The sequence below is a fragment of the Abramis brama genome (genome assembly GCF_963993115.1).
Source record: "Abramis brama genome assembly, chromosome: 2".
NCBI lineage: Eukaryota > Metazoa > Chordata > Actinopteri > Cypriniformes > Leuciscidae > Abramis > Abramis brama.
In genome coordinates, this window is record NC_139964.1 from 4,844,743 (window position 1) to 4,866,139 (window position 21,397).

The 21,397-nt window shown below is 40.4% G+C and overlaps 1 protein-coding gene across 1 annotated transcript in view; it reads right to left on the minus strand.

The window, feature by feature from the left end:
• LOC311077538 (adhesion G protein-coupled receptor E3-like) overlaps positions 1–15,891 on the minus strand; it is a 38,163-nt gene extending 22,272 nt beyond the window's left edge. Inside the window, exons 1-9 of the mRNA XM_084106072.1 lie at positions 15,609–15,891; positions 13,114–13,300; positions 7,465–7,536; positions 7,166–7,306; positions 7,014–7,058; positions 6,602–6,733; positions 5,700–5,731; positions 4,016–4,087; positions 3,669–3,861 (exon numbers count right to left, since the gene is read on the minus strand). Coding sequence (XP_083962198.1) covers positions 3,669–3,861; positions 4,016–4,087; positions 5,700–5,731; positions 6,602–6,733; positions 7,014–7,058; positions 7,166–7,306; positions 7,465–7,536; positions 13,114–13,144 — 718 coding nt within the window. The 5' untranslated portion in view covers positions 13,145–13,300; positions 15,609–15,891. The remainder of the gene's footprint in view (positions 1–3,668; positions 3,862–4,015; positions 4,088–5,699; positions 5,732–6,601; positions 6,734–7,013; positions 7,059–7,165; positions 7,307–7,464; positions 7,537–13,113; positions 13,301–15,608) is intronic.
• Positions 15,892–21,397: the final 5,506 nt, after the last annotated feature.

Below are 21,397 nucleotides of genomic sequence, written 5' to 3' on the forward strand. Positions count from 1 at the left end.
AAAGTTAAGGGAATATGTTGACTCGTTATCCTCCAAGGTGCAATAAAGTGTCTCTAAAGACCATTTGTTGCAGACTAACTGGAGCCAACAGAACTGATTTACCTTCGGGGGTTCAGAGTGGGACAGCAAGAAGGAATATGCGTTTGTGTTCTGATTCAATGAGCCATGATTCATAGCCAATGTTGCTACAATGTTCTACACATAAACAAACAAAACTCAATAACTGTTATTTGATAAATATCACTAAATAAATAAATAATAGGTTACAATAATATTATTATAGAAATAAATAATACTATAGGCCTAAAACAGTTCATATTTTCAGAATTCTATATGCTCATTGAGACAAAAAGCTAAAGTTAATTAGTGAAATTTAAGGTATTTTTAACATGTTGCAGCCGTCCCATGGTTGTGTTGCAACTGTCCCCTGGGTCGGGGTCAGTTGCAGCATCTGGCTTCTTCCATTCAAATAAATACTGTGAACGATATGTCATATATAATCATCTTTAAATGGTATAGAGTTTAATATATACAAATTTGCTTGATCTAGTCCCAATAGTGTCTGAGTAACTGAGAGAAATGCAAAAGTGTTGCAACTGTCCCCGGTCTCTCCTACGTTTACACGACAACGATACGCTTAAAACTCAGAAGTGTTTCCTTTGAGTTTTCAAAACTTTGCATTTTCAGGCACCCAAACTGACTCTTTGTTGTCGTGGAAACGAACAGCCAAACGTATAAAAAGTTTTGCGTTTTTAGTTGAAAACGGTGTCGTTTTCACAGTGTCTGGTGGTTCCCTGGGTTAAACACTAGAGGTCCTCAGTTTTCACGGTGTCTATGCATTTTCACTGCAATTCCCATGATCCTGTCTGTCACTGATTGTTCATTGTCTTTCAGCTGTTTCTCGTCACCTTGTCAGCACTTGTGTGTGTGTGTATATATACCCTGTCTGTTTCAGTGTTTGTCACGGAGTCCTTGTCTCTTATCACACCACTTCCGTGTTCTGCCTTGTTGCCTGTTTTTGGATTGTTTTATGTTTTGGATTGCTTCTTTGGTTTTGACCCCTGCCTGGACTGGATTTGAATAACGGATTTCCCTTAATAAATTATACTGCTTTTGGATCTTCTCTCTGTTTCCCGTGTGCTGGATCGTGACAGAAGGACTCCGTCAAATACAAGATCCAGTGGTATGTACACTAACTTCTCTTTCCCAGCCACCGAGCGGGAGAGGAGAGATTGTTTTAAGGGAACCCGCCAAGTAATTTTTCGCGGGACCCGTGGAGGCCGCAGTGGAGGAGGTGGTCGAGAGGAATCCCGACACCATTCTCCACTTTGGCCCCTCTTCAACCCTGGGCTGGTGATGTCCAGCCCAGAGCTCCATCCGCCGCTGATTCCGCCCAGCTCAGAGTTCTGTTCGCCGCAGTTTCCGTCCAGCCCAGAGCCTGCACATCGCCATCAAAGACAGCGGAGGAGGAAGACCTCCAGTCTCCCCAAGGACCCGGAGATCGTCCTCGTGCAGCCCGCTGTCGTCCCGGAGGCCGTCTCCTCCGAGCAGCCCGCTGTCGTCCCGGAGGCCGTCCCCTCCGAGCAGCCCGCTGTCATCCCTGAGATCGTCTCGGAGCCGTCCACCATCAGTCCTGCCACGGCCAAGAGAGCAGTCTTCCTCTTTTATGCAGTGGCGGTACGGCATGCGTGGAGGAAGCACAGCACGTCTGCCGAGCCTGTGTCTTCGGACAAGATGGCCGCCGCCGAGCCTCTTCACGTCACGCCTGCCGAGCCTGTGTCTTCGGACAAGATGGCCGCCGCTGAGCCTGTTCAAGTCACGCCTGCCGAGCCTGTGTCTTCGGACAAGATGGCCGCCGCAGAGCCTGTTCACGTCACGTCTGCCGAGCCTGTGTCTTCGGACAAGATGGCCGCCGCTGAGCCTGTTCACGTCACGCCTGCCGAGTCTGTTCACGTCACGCCTGCCGAGCCTGTTTCTTCGGACAAGATGGCCCAGCCAGAGACTGTTCACGTCATGTCTGCCCAGCCAGAGACTGTTCACGCCATGTATGCGCCGCCTGAGGCCTCAGTGACCGCGACACTGGCCATTATGACCACAGCCATGTGGTGTGTGTGGGCTGCGCACACACTTGAGCCGGTGGTGTCTGTTCCTGAGCCGGTGGTGTCTGTTCCTGAGCCGGTGGTGTCTGTTCCTGGGCCGGCTGTGTCTGTTCCTGAGCCTGAGCCTGTGTCTGTTCCTGAGCCTGTGGTGTCTGTTCCTGTGCTGTCTGTTCCTGAGCCTGAGCCTGTGTCTGTTCCTGAGCCTGTGGTGTCTGTTCCTGAGCCTGAGCCTGTGGTGTCTGTTCCTGAGCCTGTGGTGTCTGTTACTGAGCCGGTGGTGTCTGTTCCTGAGCCTGAGCCTGTGGTGTCTGTTCCTGAGCCTGTGGTGTCTGTTCCTGAGCCGGTGGTGTCTGTTCCTGAGCCAGTGGTATCTGTTCCTGAGCCGGTGGTATCTGTTCCAGTTCCTGAGCAGGTGGGGTCTGTTCCAGTTCCTGAGCCGGTGGGGTCTGTTCCAGTTCCTGAGCCGGTGGGGTCTGTTCCAGTTCCTGAGCCGGTGGGGTCTGTTCCAGTTCCTGAGCCGGTGGGGTCTGTTCCAGTTCTTGAGCCGGTGGGGTCTGTTCCAGTTCCTGAGCCGGTGGGGTCTGTTCCAGTTCCTGAGCCGGTGGGGTAGTCTCCGCCCTGGCCGCTTGAGCGGTCGTCTCTGCCCTGGCCGCCCGAGGGGTCGTCTCCGCCCTGGCCGCTTGAGGGGTCGTCTCCGCCCTGGCCGCCCGAGGGGTCGTCTCCGCCCTGGCCGCTTGAGGGGTCGTCTCCGCCCTGGCCGCCCGAGGGGTCGTCTCCGCCGTGGCCTCCCGAAGGGTCGTCTCCGCCGTGGCCGCCCGAGGGGTTGTCTCCGCCCTGGCCGCCCGAGGGGTCGTCTCCGCCGTGGCCGCCTGATGGGTCGTCTTCGCCGTGGTCGCTCGAGGGGAAGTCTCCGCCCTGCCCGCCCGATGGACTGTCATCCCCTGTGTCCATTCCTTCCCATGGTCCTGGCCCTCCGTCCCTCCCCCTAATCCCCCACAGTTCCACCTCCCTCCTGGACTTTTGTCGAGATTTGTTTTCTGTCGTGGAGCGTCTGGTAGCTGCTCCGTAGAGGGGGGGTTATGTCACAGTGTCTGGTGGTTCCCTGGGTTAAACACTAGAGGTCCTCAGTTTTCACGGTGTCTATGCATTTTCACTACAATTCCCATGATCCTGTCTGTCACTGATTGTTCATTGTCTTTCAGCTGTTTCTCGTCACCTTGTCAGCACTTGTGTGTGTGTGTATATATACCCTGTCTGTTTCAGTGTTTGTCACGGAGTCCTTGTCTCTTATCACACCACTTCCGTGTTCTGCCTTGTTGCCTGTTTTTGGATTGTTTTATGTTTTGGATTGCTGCTTTGGTTTTGACCCCTGCCTGGACTGGATTTGAATAACGGATTTCCCTTAATAAATTATACTGCTTTTGGATCTTCTCTCTGTTTTCCGTGTGATGGATCGTGACAGTCGTGTAAAAAGACCCTAAGACTGTGGCTGAAGTGGGTGTTTTCTATATAAACTATATCATATATAAGCTCAGTTTCATCATCAATAATAACAGTTTCTCCACTCACCAACAGCAGCAAGAGTAAAACTGACTCTGTCATGTGTGTCTGTCGGCTTCACCAATATAGAGATGAGTTTCTCGTTGGCTTTTAACACACGGTTTCCGTTGGAGGCTAGTTCAGCTCGGCTGACTGATGATGAAGACTCTGAAATCTCTCCTGAAGTGTTGAGGACCATATTCAAAACCTCGGTCACTGGAGTCTAATTTATTGATCAGAAAAAAGAAAAAAAAATACTGTAAATGTAAATATTAAGAAAGCCAATTAATCAGACTTGCAATGTCAATAATGTAACTGACAATTACATTTGATTTGATTATTTTATATATATAAAAAAAATTATCTTGAAGACTTACAGTCAAAGTAAGCTCTTGATCTGTAATGTTCTCGATCTGCTCTAGAAGATTTTGAAGGTTTTCAGTCTGACTCTGAAATCAAAATTAAGACAGAATTTGACGATGTGTGAGTGATGACTTTAGCCGGGTATGCTGAGTGCCTCTGAAATGAGACACAGACAGTGTTATTGAACAAATTTCTTTAACAAATGATTCAATGACATATCTTTTTTTAAACATTTGTCGCCACCTACTGGTGGAAATGAAAATACTTTTCTAAAGGTGCTTTTCTGTATTTTGCTCGCTACAGTGGACAGTGTTTGTATCCAAACCAGTGCCGGCCCGAGCCTTTTGGGGGCCCTAAACAAAATTTGATTTGGGGGCCCCCTCCCACCACGCGGAGTTAAAAAAGTTTGAACTTTTTCTTTACTCTTTTACTAACTCTTTGAAACTCCTGAAAACAAACTGTAAACATATTCCAGCATTGCAATCTTGACATCGCAGCCTGTTCATTATAGCCGTAATAAATATATAATAATAAAATAGTCAACCTAACATATAAAACTTACACTGCTCTGTTTAAATAGTCAGTAGTACAATTCATACCGTTCACAGTAAGCACCGCTCCACTGTGATGTTTCCAAGCACATTTTTGTGTGTGAAGAGGATAATTTTTTCCGTCGATATTGGAACGTGAGTGAAGTACAAAGAAGCCTATAATGAAGAATAGTTTACCATCCAAATACATCGCGAATCGCTTACTTTCACTTTCGCTTTAAATTATTTAGTTTTGGCTTGTTTATAGTTATTTTTTTTATTCTTGTTCTGTTCTGAATATCATTAAATTTAAAGGATAAATCATTGATTTAAATGTCAATCATTGATCAAATCAAATTTTTGTATCATGGCTTAACATTACCGTGACTTTGCGCACGAATTGTCTGCATGCGAGGTTATGCGCTTGACTCAAACACTGGCCGACACAGCAGCAGTTGTAGACAGGTATATTGATCATGAAATCAGAATTTTACTTGTCTTGAATTATTCATTCATTCATTCATTCATGTCACTTGTTTAAGTTAATTAATATGTAAAAAAAACAGGGGGTGGCCAGGGGGCCCCAAGCAGCCACTTAGTTCGCTTATGCCTCAGGCCGGCCCTGATCCAAACTAACAAACTTTTGTCACAGAAGTACTGGAATAAAAGTTTAAGTTTGTAAAAGAAGTAATGAGAATGTGTGGTTGAAATGGACAGCTTCGTGGACAGCTTTCTCTGCGCATTAAATCCCCCATATTGAATGCAGAACAATGATGATGACAGAGAGTATAGGCTTCAAAGCTATTGTGGACCCGCTTACCCAAAACCCTGGTTTGGCAAATAAATGAATGACGGACAGTTACGTATTTCCAGCATTTTATTATGTAAGCTTTATGTTACTCCTCAAATAACAAGGGAATTTGTAGTAATTTATAGTGTTAATTAATTAGCGAGTCCACAAACTCATTCTTTCAATTGGCTTTTGTATGCAGAGTATTCACAGCTTATATGGACTGAATGCCCCCATAAACCATCAGCAATTATTAGAAAAGCACATTCATATTTCAGATTACACACATATCTAAAATGCACATGTTATTGCACTGCTTCAGTTTGGACTGTTATTGATCGGAGTCTCTACAACTTCAATTTCAGAAACTCAACTTACGTTGCGTCCTTCCAGCAGTGTTATATTTATACCTGAAATGACAGAAATCAGCATGAAGACAATAATATAATAAACTGCAAAACTTTGAAAAATAACTATTTTACTAAGCAGCAATTTCAGCAAGATTGTGGATTCAGCAAGATTTCAGTGGTGCATACCTCCTTCTGCGTACCCCCTCTCTTCCACTTAGACTTCAGTCATACCTTTTCCATTAGGGGACAATATTTGCCCCCTAAATTTATTTCCCAGTGCTTTTTTTTTACCTTTATGCATAACTTTATGAAATAAAAAATGTTTATAATGAAAAATGTTCAATAGAGCAATATGCAATGAGGGAAAAATGAAGTGATACTTTAAAATATATTACACTAAAACTGGTAAGTCACTGTCTTCTCAATGAGCGAGTCATTGAGTCATCCTTACATTCAGTAACAAAGCAACTAGCTTTATTTATAAATGAATCATTGAATGATTGACTCACAATTCTTTTCAAAGCTGCAGAATTGTTTGCGAAACACTGCACTCTAAAAAGAGATGGTTTAAAAATTACACACGTTGTGTCAGTTTTAACACATATAAAACTCAGGGACTCAGGGACGCTGTGTGCTCAGGGACAACACATGTTGTGTAAAATTTAACACAATAAATGTGTGTGTAAGTAATTTTAACACACAAATTGTGCCATTTTAAAAAATAAAGCATATAAATTGCATACAAATAACTTGTATTTACACTGGCCTGTTTGTTTGAGAACATAGCAAACACTGCATATCATTCACAGTGATGGTGAGTGTCGGCACGCTCTTATAAAATGAGTCGAAAACAACACAACCTGTGAAAAGAGATTTTTTTTATTTATTTATTTTTTTTATTTGAAAAGTGCATTCTACTTGATCGCTCACCGATGCATTTTGACTGGTTGTTGCCATAGTTACTGTACCCCGGGTTACATTTGCAGATGAAGCTGCCAATCTTATTACTGCACACTGCGTTTGTGCCGCAAACATCTGGGTCTTTTTCACACTCATCGATGTCTGTGAGAGAGAGAGAGAGAGAGAGAGAGAGAGAGAGAGAGAGAGAGAGAGAGAGAGAGAGAAGACTGTCAGTCACATGAATGCAGATTCCTTTAATAACATCTTTTTATTTAATAATATTGCAATCGTTTTGATGTTAAGACAGCAGACACACACAGAATGTTATATGATGTTCTGGAAGGCACATATTGACCATTAATAAAAAGGTATAATTTCTGAAACTGAAGTTCTTTGGTTTGATTAACAGTAAATGGAAAGCAATACGAGTGAGGCCGCTCACCTTCACCTTCACATGATGATTCTAGTCTTGTGTCAAGATCAAATCCTTCAGGACACGTTTGGGGAAACAGTTGGTATTAATCATAGTGTTTTAATCATAGTAATCATAGTAATCATAGTAATCATAGTTTATCAGATAAACCCCTCTCGTACCCTCACACTGTCCGGTTGATGCTGTGAAAATGGGTGGATTTGATTGAAATCCTTCATCACAGGTGCAGAAGTAACTTCCTTGTGTATTGAAACACTTAGTGTTTTCGCCACACAGATTCAGCGTCTCACACTCATCTTCATCTGTAAGAGAGGCAGGAATCAAGAAAGAAATATCATTACAAAGTTTAAAAACTACGGTTACACAAATTCCCTCTTTTGAATGACATACAGAGCATTAACTGTGTATTATGCACATTATGAAAAAGACATTGTATTAAAACACACAAGGTTCTCATTACCGACACAGTTCCCTTTTTCTCTTTTGAATCCAACGGCACATCCATGAGACTCACTGGACAGCAGGAAAAAACCTGATGAAGAAAAAGAAGATCTGTAGAATTATCTGTTTTTGCATTCATATATTTAGAAAAATATAGAATATATTTTAAAATGTAGACATTTATAATGTTACAAAATATTTATATTTCAAATAAACTGTCCTTGTGAACTTTTTTTGTTCATCAAAGAATCCTGAAAAATAAAATGTACATCATTGTTCCCAGAAAAATATGAAGCAGCACAACGGATGATAATCACTGATAATAATCAGAAGTGTTTCTTGATCAGCAAATCTGTCCGGGTTCTGCCCTGCCTCGTCTGTGTTGTCGGATTCATGTTTCTGTGTTTCTGTGTTTGTCTTGTGTCTGCGCACATGGCTCTGTCCTGGTCTGTGTTTGTGTGTGCTCCTCTTGTCCCGCCTCCTTGTTTCCCGTGACCACGCCCCCTTGATTAGTCCACGTCTTGTCCTCGTTTCACTAATTGTGCTCAAATGTCCGTCTCAATGCAGCTTCAAAGTCTGGACACGATCCCAGTCGAGAAATACATGGATTTCTTGGCGACGTCATCACTGCTTGCGCACGCAACCAGGAGGCAAAAGACCCGTGGTCTTCGTACCGGAGTAAAGGGTTTAGGCTAGTAGCATAGTGGTGGTGTTGTCGCTAAGTCAAAATGCCATGCATTTGCAGTTAGCCGTAAGGATGTAACCAAGGCCCTTATGGACATACACCCAGGCATCATAAGGCTTGGCTTTAATGCCTTGCCTTTGACTAGGGAGCACATCTGACCTCAACACGCAAAAATCTGGTGCAGCATCAAAGTATTTGACGAGCTGCACATGACCACATAGCATGTCCGGATTTTGATTCGTAAACAGTTGGACGTTCTACATAATGTTATATTAATATGAAACACAAACAAACAGATCCAACTCTGAAATTGAAGTTTATTATTGAGTCAACAAGAAATTACAAACAATGCGAAATCTATGTTAATTACAATGTTCTTTTACAGAACTCGGCATAACAGATAGCGTTTTTTTGCCTCCTGGATGCGCGCGCATCCGGTATTGTTTGTATACAAGAAACCTGTGTATAAGGGTCTTATTTCGCGAAACGATCAGTCATTTAAACAAAAAAAACATTTATATATATATATATATATATATATATATATAGATTACACTTTTTAACCACAAATGCTCATCATGTACCATATCTGAGACGCGTCATCAAATTGGAATTACCTCATCAAATTGGAAAGGTCACAAAAAAATAAATAAAAATAATAATATAATAATAATAATAATAATAATAAATTAAAACAAAAGTGTCGGACGATTTTGAAGTTGGAGGAGAAAATGAGATGGAGTTTTTCGCCCTTCCCTACCTTTTTGAACCGGAGTACACAGACAAATAACTTAGGCCTCGTTTACACTGTCAGTGAAATTTGACCCAATTCCGATTTTTTTTGCTCAAATGTGACACAGATCAGATGTGTTCTCTGACAGTGTAAACAGGAAAAAAAATGCATGCATTTCGAGATCGGTTTCAGGCCTCATTCATATGTGGAAATAAATCGGATATGTGCCAATGCGACTCATATAAACAGGCAGATCGGATTTTCTGAGGCATTAGGCGACGTCTCTGCGGTTTAATGACGAGAGAAACCCCGACGTGCTTCTGCAACGGGACGGATGGCCCGACGAAACGTTGTGTCGTCGTAGGAGAGGAATGTGGACAAACGTTGACACAACATATCAAAGGTTGGTTTGCTCATCCTAAAATTTCTGACCCACTGCTCCTTGTTAAAGCCAACATTTAAACACAATATCCACCAGTCCTGAGATCTCTCTCGCACACAATAACTGAAGCATACGCACAGGCTGCAATGGTGGCACTTTTCGTCCTCCTCCACCTCATAATCATGGTGATGTTTGGCGAACTTCGCATATATCGCAGAGCTAGCATCAATCATATTTTGCGTTCGTCCATCTGTGCAAGATAATTTAACCCTTTAAAGGTGCCCTAGAATTTGAAATTGAATTTATCTTGGCATAGTTAAATAACAAGAGTTCAGTACATGGACATGACATACAGTGAGTCTCAAACACCATTGTTTTCTCCTTCTTATTTAAATCTCGTTTTTGAAAAACACCCCTGAAAAATAGGTGAATCTCCACATAACACCGACTGTGACGCAACAGTCGGGATCATTAATATGTACGCCTCCAAAAATGTGCATATGCCAGCCCATGTTCAATGCCAGGCGGAACTGCGCCCTCCCAGGATCTAACGTTACCTAGGCTACTTTCACTTTTAAAAATTCATCATAATCTGCTTGCAGTCGTCGAGATGGATGCATGTGTGTGGGAGAAATTTGGAGTTATCTGAAGAAAATATTGTCAAAGGCTTATTTGCTGCATGCATTTCCGTGTTGGATAGCCGCAAATGTGGAACTTCATCGCCGAGGAAGCACGCAGATAACTGTGGTAACAAACCAAGCAGTTCTATCGAACAGTATTTTTCAGATTTAACACTGCTAAGTGTGTGTGGTGTGCAGGGCGTGTTTGAACCCAAAATTGTCAGATGTAGGCTAGACGAAATTGCGTGGCAGATACAGTGTTGTAGCCGCGTCTGTTCGACTGGTAAAATGTTAAGGCTACTCAGTTTTGTGGTAACGTTAGCCATGTTCTTCATGTACCGGCCTTTAGCTTCGGCTGAAGTTGTCCTTGTGGTAATTGTCGTGTAATAACTTCTGCATGACCTGGCAATAAACATTTTTGTAATTGTGTCTATAAAGTGATTGGCTAAACTTTATTTCGTGTGCGGGTCGGGTGTCGGTTCTATTTTAAGCGGGTCGGGTGTGGATTTTAATTAGTGCTGCTGTGGGAAAACGGGTCGGATGCGGTTTGAAGCACTGCGGGTACGGGCGGGTGCGGATTTACAAAATCGGACCCGTGCAGGACTCTGATGTACGGTTGAACGCCTAATCTCTCCATTGTCACGCTGGACATCAGGGACCTGTTTGCTGTCACTCTGAGCTACTGTTATGAGCCCGCAGTGAAACAGCCAATCAGAGCAGTACTCCTCATTACTATTCATGACCCTTCCAAATAAGGTAAAAACAGACCATTTCATTCTAGGGCCAATTTCTAGGGTTGAAAATGGACCTGTAAAACCATATCTGGACATTTTAAATGCCCTTAAATAAGCCATACCCTCTATGTAGATATCAGAGACACATTCTAGGGCACCTTTAAGCATGCGCAATGTTTCGGATAGTATGGCAAGTGTAAACGCATGAATCGGATATGGGTCACAGTTGAAAGAACGTGTAAACGGACGGTCAAAAAAATCAGATATAGGCAACAAATCAGAATTGGACATCAAGACCTGCAGTGTAAACGAGGCCTTAGATGACGTGATGCGCGACCTTTCCAACGTGATGACACAATGCGTGGCACATCTCAGAGATGGTACACGACGAGCATTTGTGGTTAAAAAGTGTGTGTATATAATATAATAATAAACCAATAAGTAAATATATAAATATATTATATATGTGTGTATATATATATATATTGTTGTGTGCCGGAGAAAGCATGCGGAAGCGAGGATCTATTAGCAGGGTTTTAATGAAGAAACACGTAGTACAAATAATAAAGAACACGAAGGACAAAGAAACAAAACCACGAGAAGGACTGAACTAGAAGCACCCATACATGTACAACAACTGACAAGGTAACCAGTGAAACACAAGGGCTATAAATACACAGAGACAAACAAGCTTAACTAAGTAACAAGGGGGCGTGGTTAATAAGAAACACCTGGGGAGACTAATAAACAAGAAAGACTACAAAGGACTACAAAACATGGCACAGAACAGGAAATAACAAAAGTGCACACCAGACAAGGGAAACACAGGACAGGAATCATAACATATATATATATATATATATATATATATATATATATATGTATATATTGTATTTATAGAAAATGACCAATTCTTTTGCGAGATAAGACCCTTATTTCTCGACTGGGATCGTGTTGAGACTTTGAAGCTGCATTGAGACGGACATTTGAACCTTCTTTGAACATTGGTATACTTGGTTGCCATTGAAGTCCATTCTGTGTAGAAAAATCCTGAAATGTTTTCCTCAAAAACCTTAATTTCTTTTCGACTGAAGAAAGAAACACATGGATATCTTGGATGACATCGGGGTGAGTAAATTTATCAGCAAAATTGTTTTTTGAAAGTGAACTAATCCTTTAATAAAGGCCTTTATTGGTTATCTACTCATTTGCATCTGGGTCCTCCTGTCTCTTGCAGAATTGTAACAAAATCAGCATATTAGAGTGATTTCTGAAGGTAGCTACACTTGATGTACTATGTGAGAATTTGTTGTAACTGAACAATGCATGCGCAGAACGCCTGCCCACAAAGAGGACTCAAGAAACACATTAAACACGCACAACTCCTCTGGTTTGCTACAGCATTTTAGTACATTATACTACGGGGCTAGCCAAGAAATCTAGACGCACCCTAGCGGCAGCAAAATTTATTTTGCAGCCAGGGTAGTCTAGCAACTCTCCGTTGACTTTCGAGCTGGAAAAAAACTAACTCTAGTCAGGCCAATCAAATCGTGTATAGAGTCAGTGGGCGGGCTTTACATAATGACAACAGAGTTGTGATGGCGTGACTGTTCTGTGTCAATTCCCTGCTACTTGAAAACAAAGAATGGCGGCTGCTGCTGGCGAACAGCGGTCTTTCGAATCGGCTTTGGCTGTGACTCTGGTGTTGGAGAGACTTGGAGTTAAGCTTTTCTTTGAGAAAAGAACAAAGAACGGCACTCTTAAAAAAGTCATTCTTAAAAAAGGAAGACAGCCGTTTATCCCGCCCCTCGGATTGAGCCCTGACAATGGTGAGTTGCCAGACCTAACATCTTGATGTAGGTCTGGCTTGCCAGGCTACTACGGGGCTGTTGAATGCTTGAATCTGATTGGTTGAGGAACGTTCTAAGGTGTGCAGGTATTTCCAGGGAAACACAGCTAAAGTAGTTCCAGCAGGTCTTGACCGCATTACAGCTCTATATCACTACGCCAAATGATTTCAGTTATTTCAAAGGTCTTTACACCCGACAACAAGAACCAAAACCCACAACAACTCTGACCAAGCAAATAAATATAGTAAACAATAGGATAAAAAATAACAAGTTTTTGCCAAAAAATAGGTCACATACTATCTCTCTCCCGCTCAAACACACACACACACACACATACAGTACAGACACACACTCACACAGAAATGTGTTTTCAGCGCTGATCTGACGGTTTTATCAGTGAAATAGTTAACAACTTTAAAGCTGACATTTCTCTTTATCAACGTAATGGCTCTGTTCTTGATGCAGATAAATACACGCTTCGTTACCACCTCGGGTGTGCATTATTTTCTAATTCATTGGACTGTTTTCAATGATTCCTTACATATAGTATATTATATTATTAACTAAGGCCAACCAGTGCAGCCCTGATGCATGTAACCTTAAGTACTGTCTTTAACGTAAATATATTTATCACACACATTAAAACAGTGAAGTATCAACTCACCAAAAACAATAAGTGTGCACTTCAGATCCATGTTAGGAAACACTGCGATTCCTGTCTGTTTCTGCTTTGGTTTGTGATATATGAAGGGTTAGACGCTTCTTGTCCTTCGTGTGGAGGATATAGTAGACTTGCTTCCGCTTGACTGAAGTGTTAGAGATGTGGTCTTCACTATTTTTTTCATGAGTGCCTGTCGTGGAAATTTTAAACTGTATATTAAACTAACCATGTTTCTAACATCTAACCTTATTTGAACAGGATGTACTGTACAAAATCAATGGAAAGCTTGTGTCTTTGTGTGCGTATGTATGTATTAATAACATTTGGGAAATGAAACTAGACAGTCTGTTAGAATCTTGTGATTAACAAATTAAGTCATCATTAAAACAAAGTTTGCTTTACCTAGTAACAGAGGGGTTTGCATATGAAGAACCAATCAAATAATGGGGAAATTATGTAATGCAGCCTGACATTTATGCCATACACTGAAAAAAATTATACTTTGGATTAACTTAAAAAAATTGATGTAATTTGTTACAGCTAATTTTTTTAGATTTTCTCAAATTGTATTTATGATTTAGTTAAAACCATGAATTTTGATTTAATGTCAAATCAAAATTAAATTTTTTTCCAACTCAACTCAACTCAACTCAAGAGTGTTAAAGTTAATGAGATAATTAAGTGATTAAATGAGTGATGATTGACTATTATTGAAGACACCTGATGTTAACAAGCAGAATCACTGAAGGAGAAAAATCACAAATTGTAAGTTACCATTATAGTGATCGGTGTTTGATTTAGTTTGGCTCTTGACCCTTATATGTTTACTTTAAATTTTGCTTGTCTGCTGTTATTGATTTAGAACAGTCAGATGAACAAAGAGACAATGTGATCTGATTGTGTTGGTTATGTTTTGACATAATCATGTTGTGATCCAAAAAACAAAACTTATTGAGATAGTTTGGTTTAACTTGATAATTACAGCAGCTCTGTGATTCTACAGCATATGAATTTCAGTATTTTTCATATAATCCAAAATATTTAATAAACATTGTTCTGATCAAAAGACTTTCAAATGAATTCATTTAAAACACAGACATCAATAATCAGCCTGTGAATCTCAACAATGGTGACAATAATAAAGCATGTTGCAGTGGCTGCCACCAATCACAACTCATTAATGGCTCCCATCATGCATTGCGGTATGAATAAATTATGATCTGAATTGTCTTTGTAATTTACTTTTCCTAATGGAATATTCTGCTCGTCACCATTGTTGAGATGCATAGACTGAATCTTGACGTCTGTGTGCCTAAAAAAAAGGTTTTTTTTCAAAACAACTTTTAAGAAATCCTTTGTATTATATCTAAAATTCTGGATATTTATGCAGAACCACAGTTATTCTGTGATCAACAACATACATCTATGTCAGAAATAAGGATCTTAAAGAGTTCAGTGATCAAGCTCAAATGATGATTGTCATAATATAACCAACACCATCAGATCACTTTTTTTTTTCTTAACTCAGATACAGCAACCAAACAAAATCTAAAGTAAATATATAATGGTCAAGAGCCCAACTAAAGCAAACACTGATCACCATAATGGTAATTTACAATTTGTGATTTTCTCCTTCAGTGATTCTGCTTGTTAACATCAGGTGTCTTCAATAATGGTCAATCATCACTCAATTAATCACTTAATTATCTCATTAACTTTAACACTCTTGAGTGTTAATTTAACACTGGAGTTTTTGCTGTGTACTTTGGGTTAAGGTAAAACGTTGAGTTGGAAAAAATTTCAATTTTGGTTTGACATTAAATCAAAATTTATGGTTTTAACTAAATCATAAATACAATTTGAGAAAATCTAAAAAAAAATAGCTGTAACAAATTACATCAATTGTTTTAAGTTAATCCAAAGTATAATTTTTTTCAGTGATACACTTACTTTGAGGCAAAGTGAAAACAGAAGGTATAAACTGAAAATCACAATTTTCCATTGGACCAATGTAAATATATATTTTGAATGAATTGCACTGATGTTTCACTTTTTTCAGTGTACCTCGATTCTATAAAAACTGTGTTGTATCTGTATTTTTTTACGGTGGAAGTCTCAGTGGAATTTGTCTGAGACTGCTCGGGAAGATCTCCCAGCCGTTATTGAAGCATTTAGAGGACATTTGCTGATGTCTCTCTGTTAATTTCTGCTGCGCAGCAGGTCAGTTTAGGGAAGCAAGCGAGTAAGAAACTCGGCCAGTTGTCGACGGAAGACGCAAGAGCTAGAGTATAAAGGTTATTAAGTGTCGATTTGTAGACGCTCTGTGTCGATTGTAGACGCAACAGTTTTATTTTATTAAGTGTCGATTTGTAGACGCTAGATAGTAGGGTTTAGGGAAAAAAATCCACTACATGCCACACTGACAAATGTATTTTTTATCAGTCAAATTTGTAACTGAGACAAGATGATTTCCCTTAATGACAAAAAAGCAGGATTACCTTAATGCTGGGATGAGTGGAAGCATGCATGCATTTCCTTGGCTTTCTTCATGTTGTATTTGTAGCTTGTTGTTGCAATTCTTGTGAGGCATGCACGATGTTCATTGGTGAGGCGCTCTCTCTGTTTCCTCTTTATACGTTCATGGTTGAGAATGCTGACTCACAAGTTTATGTGCTCACAAAGAAGGACATCACTTTTTGCACAAGTGGCTTCAAAGTGGGAAAATCTTCTTCAGACACCAAACTCCAGAAGTGACCAGAACGTGCTCTGAGTTCAGCTTCGAGAATGTCTTTTGTCTGCAGTTCCACCATTTCTGCCAACTGATAGTTGGAGAGTGAGATGATCATCCACGTGGAAGGGGTTTTCATTAAAGTTGAACATTTCCTTGTGCTCATTCACATCCTTGAATCTGGACTCAAATCCCCCCCTCAGCTCTTCCAAAACATTCGCAATCCTGTGTGGCTGAAGAGCTTCTGCAGAGATGGGGCATTTGTGGGAAGTGAATGAATTCTCTGTCGTTGTTTCAACCCAATTTTTGGGTCAAATATGGACAAACTCAAACGTTGGATTAAAAATGCAATTTAAAAATTCAACCCAGTGGCTGGGTTTGTCCATATTTGACCCAAAATTGGGTTAAAACAACCCAGCATTTTTCAGAGGGCAGTTATTTTGTTCTGAAATGCTCTGATTGCATTCAGCATGTTGCTTGGAGGCTCATCTCTTCCTTGAAGCTGCAAGTTGAGAGTGTTTTCAGGTTTTCAGTCAGAAAGGCCAGCTGTGTGATCCAGCACCGGTTCCCGTTTTACTTTGCTGTCCAGGAAAGTGAAAATCCCAGGGAGGAGGCTCAGAAATCGTTCAAGCACTTTCCCATGGGACAACCATCTCAATTTACTGTGCATCATTTAATCACCATACTCTGTGTCTTAGCGAGGCGCCAGGCGCGACACAAGTGTGTTTTGCTAGTTTCAGCCTGACGCAATTATCATTTTCACGTCCTGCGCCACGTTGTCTAAATAGCAAATGCATTTGTGCCCATTTATGCGCCCATGGGCTGCTGGTCTGAGAACGAGGTGTGTGTTCTGGCGCATTGTTGGCGCGTTGCTATTTTGAGGAACAGAAATAGACTGAGCCATTGACCGACTGAAACCTGCTCTAATGTCAATGGTGCAATATTGTTTTTCATTATTTAAAGAGCGCGTTAGTAATGTGCACCTATAGACGGGTCCACAACGCGCATAGTATACACTCTTCTTATTACACACACACACTTCTTATTAAACACACAGGGACCTACAGCAGCACACACAAACATGCCAAATATTACAAATAAAAGGATTACAATGTAAAAGATTAATATTGTGTACATGAAGATATGGTGGAATCCGGCTTGTACCGTAGATGGTCTGCTTGTGCTTTAACCTCACACACACACACATACACACAGCTTTAACCTTGCACTGAAAACTGCGTTGAGCTGAAACTAGCCAAAAACACTTGCGCGGCATTGCGCCGGGTGTATGATAGGGCCCATTAAGTTACTGTTTCTCTTGAACACACACATAGATCAAAATCAACAACTTGGAAAGACCCAGATAATAAGACAGACTAGACAGAGCAGGTTAGTTATGATATAAAAAAAATCTCAGCTCTCAGATTCTGTCAATTTTATTATGAAATTCAAACAATAAATACCGCTTTGGCGCTTGTAAATGTAACGTGACAGATCCCTAGCGGCACGTGACCCGATCATCTCTACTAGCTAATAGTAAATAAACACAAACACTGTTGAAAGATGCAGTACAACTTACCGAAATGTATATTCCTCATACATAATATCGATCAGTCAGTGTTTTTCATCCACGGAAAGGGTCAATAAAACCGCTGGAGAACAATTATCACATAACATTTACCTCAGGAAAGCCATTTGATGACCATAATATAGGCTATAGCACGTTATTTGGCTAGAAAAAAAGAGCTATAGAGAGTATTTTGCTAAGTATGTGTAGGCTACTATATTACATATTTATTATATTTTTACTTATATCATTAAATAAAGTTGTTATTATAATAAAAAACGCATTATATTTAATTTGAGTTATTTTTAACTAATATTTTTACCTTAAATAATACTAGCAGCTGATAAGGCTCTCTGTATGTTCAGCATTAGGTGAGATTTTTTTTATTGAGAAAAATTAACGCCTATCTTGTGTACCTAATATTTATCCATATTAGTCAATATTAAATCAAATCACAAGAATTGAACTGAATTGAAATCCTGAAATTTGTTTCAAGCAATAATAAAAAACGTAGCTTAACCCCCCCATATTTTCCATATTTCATCAATGAACAAAATACAATTATAGGCAAGGCAAGTTTATTTATATAGCACATTTCATACACAATGGCAATTCAAAGTGCTTTACATAAAAGAAATTAAAATAATAAAAAGAAATAAGAATAATTAAAACAGTTAAGAAAAAATAAAAAAATAAAATACAGTACAGTACAGTACAGATAGTCGGACGAACATTGGCACAGTGCTCATTCAGTAAATGCATAGCTAAAAAGATGTGTTTTGAGTCTGGATTTGAAAGTGACTACAGTAGGAGCACATCTGATCTCCTCTGGAAGCTGGTTCCAGCTGCGGCTGGCATAATAGCTAAAAGCAGACTCGCCATGCTTAGAGTGAACCTTTGGTATTTCTAGCTGATATGATCCTAGTGATCTGAGTGATCTGTTGGGTTTATATTCAGTGAGCATATCTGCAATGTATTGAGGTCCTAGGCCATTGAATGATTTATATACCAGTAATAATACTTTAAAATCAATCCTAAATTTAACTGGGAGCCAGTGTAAAGACCTGAGGACTGGTGTGATATGTTCATATTTTCTGGTTCTGCTCAGAATCCTGGCGGCAGCGTTCTGTATGAGCTGCAACTGTCTTATGGTCTTTTTGGGAAGGCCAGTGAGGAGTCCATTACAGTAATCCACCCTGCTGGTGATGAAAGCATGCACAAGTTTCTCTAAGTCTTGTCTGGAAACAAAGCATCTAATTCTTGCAATATTTTTCAGATGATAGTATGCTGATTTAGTTATTGCTTTGACATGACTACTGAAACTAAGGTCTGACTCTAGTGTCACACCAAGATTCCTGACTTGATGTTTAGTTGTTTGACCCCTAGAGTGAAGGTATGCGTTCACCTTGAGAACTTCATCTTTGTTTCCAAACGCAATGACTTCAGTTTTGTCTTTGTTTAACTGAAGAAAGTTTTGACACATCCAACTGTTGACTTCATCGATGCATTGGCACAGGGAGTCAATGGGGCTGTAATCGTTAGGCGACAGGGCTAAGTAGAGCTGTGTGTCGTCTGCATAGCTGTGGTAAGCAATTTGGTTCTTTCTCATTATTTGGCTCATTGGGAGCATATACAGGTTGAACAGGAGTGGCGCAAGAATCGAGCCTTGAGGGACTCCACATGTCATAGATGTCCACTCAGACTTATGATCTCCTATACTCACATAATAACCTCTCCCATCTAAGTATGACCTGAACCATTTTAGGACTATCTCAGAAAGCCCCACCCAGTTTTCCAGCCTGTCAAGAAGTATGTTATGATCGACAGTGTCAAATTATAGCCATACTAGTACAATCTCAGTAGCCTAACACTTTGTGACATTGGAAACTAAATGTTGGAAATATTAAAATAAATGTTTGAAGAGTTAAAGTACTTAATTAGAAGAAGTATACAACAATAACAGCGAATACAAAACTTTTAAAACCACATGCTGTAAAGAAAAAGGTCTTCTTCATTGCGAAGACTCTTCCCGCCTATCAAGAAGATGAAGTTGTTTTGTTTGGAGCTGAAGAGACTTAAGTTGAAATCCTTCTGTTTGATTATTAAACACACCTGCATGTATACTGAAGAGGCTGATGAAGAGGTGTTTACTGGGAGATTACACAAGCGAAGGATCCTGAACCTCTCAGGCTGTCACACACACACACCGACAGAGAGACTCATGGGTCAGCTGAGTTGTGTTTCCCTCTGTGTACATCCAAAACCACTAGAAGTAAACTTCCGATGTTGTTGTATACTTTCTGAGGTATAAAAGAGGAAACGGCCCTCCACACATGATGTGCTGTAGCCACAGCTGATCGCTCAAAGCCAACCAGAGCCACCGCACACTTGCACAATTCATCACCTCATATTTCTAAGGTAATTCTTCTCCAAAAATGTCTAAAAACGTCAAACGCTTTCCTCACTTCGACCACAAAGCCTTTTCAGGCAGAAAACACAGAAGAACAATGAGAAAGTTGATTACAGTTAATGCAGCGATTATTTCAGTTCACTCTCGCAAACGCAGAATCGCCTTTCAAGGGAAAGACTAATGTGAACCTGATGGCTTAAATGGATCTGTTTCGCTTCTGTTTCTGATCTCAGTGTGTTCATGTAAAACTCATGAGAATGAGTAATAATCGTCACATGATTGATGATCTTCACGTGAGCACACAGACTGAAATACATATAACACCGTATGATTTGTGGTTTTTGGAAACACTGCAGTTTTTTCCACACGGGGCTTTACGTCTATTGAAGCAGCTGTGGTTTTGTGTGTGTGTGTGTGTGTGTGTGTATGAGCAACCTTCCTTCAGTTTCTTGCGTTACATGCGGTCTGTTTGCATAACAGTTTATCTGTTGCAACTCCTAAAGCTCTTTTGGCCTTGTGTGTGACACTGAGTGATTCTGTGAAGCATCTTTATAAAGCGTATGAATGAGTGTTTGATCTCTGACACCGCTTCACTTCCTGTCTTCGGTCTGCTTCGGGGAAACAGTAACTGTGGCAACCAGACACGGTTGACTGATCATGTGACACGGTGCCACGGCGCATCATCAGTGCTTCGCAGTGTGAAACATTCTATCAGCTACAATGTTACAAAGAGTTGCTTAGCAACGCACAAACAAAACAATTCTAAACCGTTTTTGCCTCATTAAATATTCATGAGCCGTTACTATGACTGTGTTTAGTTTTGGTTCTTGAGGGTTATAGTTTTTTTTTCAACTGCTTACACACAAAATCCTCACTTGTCACACAATGAAACCCGACCCCCAAACACCAGAACCACACACCAAATCTGCAAAACCATACACTAATTCTCGGCCTTCGACTCAGAAAACACTTTATGCAAACCACAACACACAATTCTCTAAATGTAACACACACAAATCTAAGAGGAAGTATCTTGATTTTCTTTTGCCACAGTAATTCATCAGAGCCTCACACACACACTCACACACCAGGGCCTCCCCCACCCCCCACCCTCCACCAATATCATATACAGTACAGTAGATGAGCATGGAGGCCCACATATAACAGAAGATGGTGATGTTGATGTAAAACCTTTATTCTAAAAGTTAAATGTTAAAAATTACCACTAATAAAAACTAACAAAAAGCAAGAAATTGTTAAACGATAATAAAACCAATTTAAAAAAAGTAAAAGTCAAGTCAAGTCAAGTTTATTTATATAGCGCTTTTCACAATACAGATTGTATCAAAGCAGCTTCACAGTATTAAATTAAAATAATACATCAATGTTTGTTTCTAGTGGAAAACGTCCACGTTTGGCAATGCTGATCAATAGTATTGTTGATTGATTAATTACATTAAATATCCCCAAATATCCCCAACTGAGCAAGCCAAAGGCAACAGTGGCAAGGAACAGAAAAACTCCATCAGGTGACCTAATGAAGAAGAAAAAAAAAACTTTGGGAGAACCCAGGCTCAGTCGG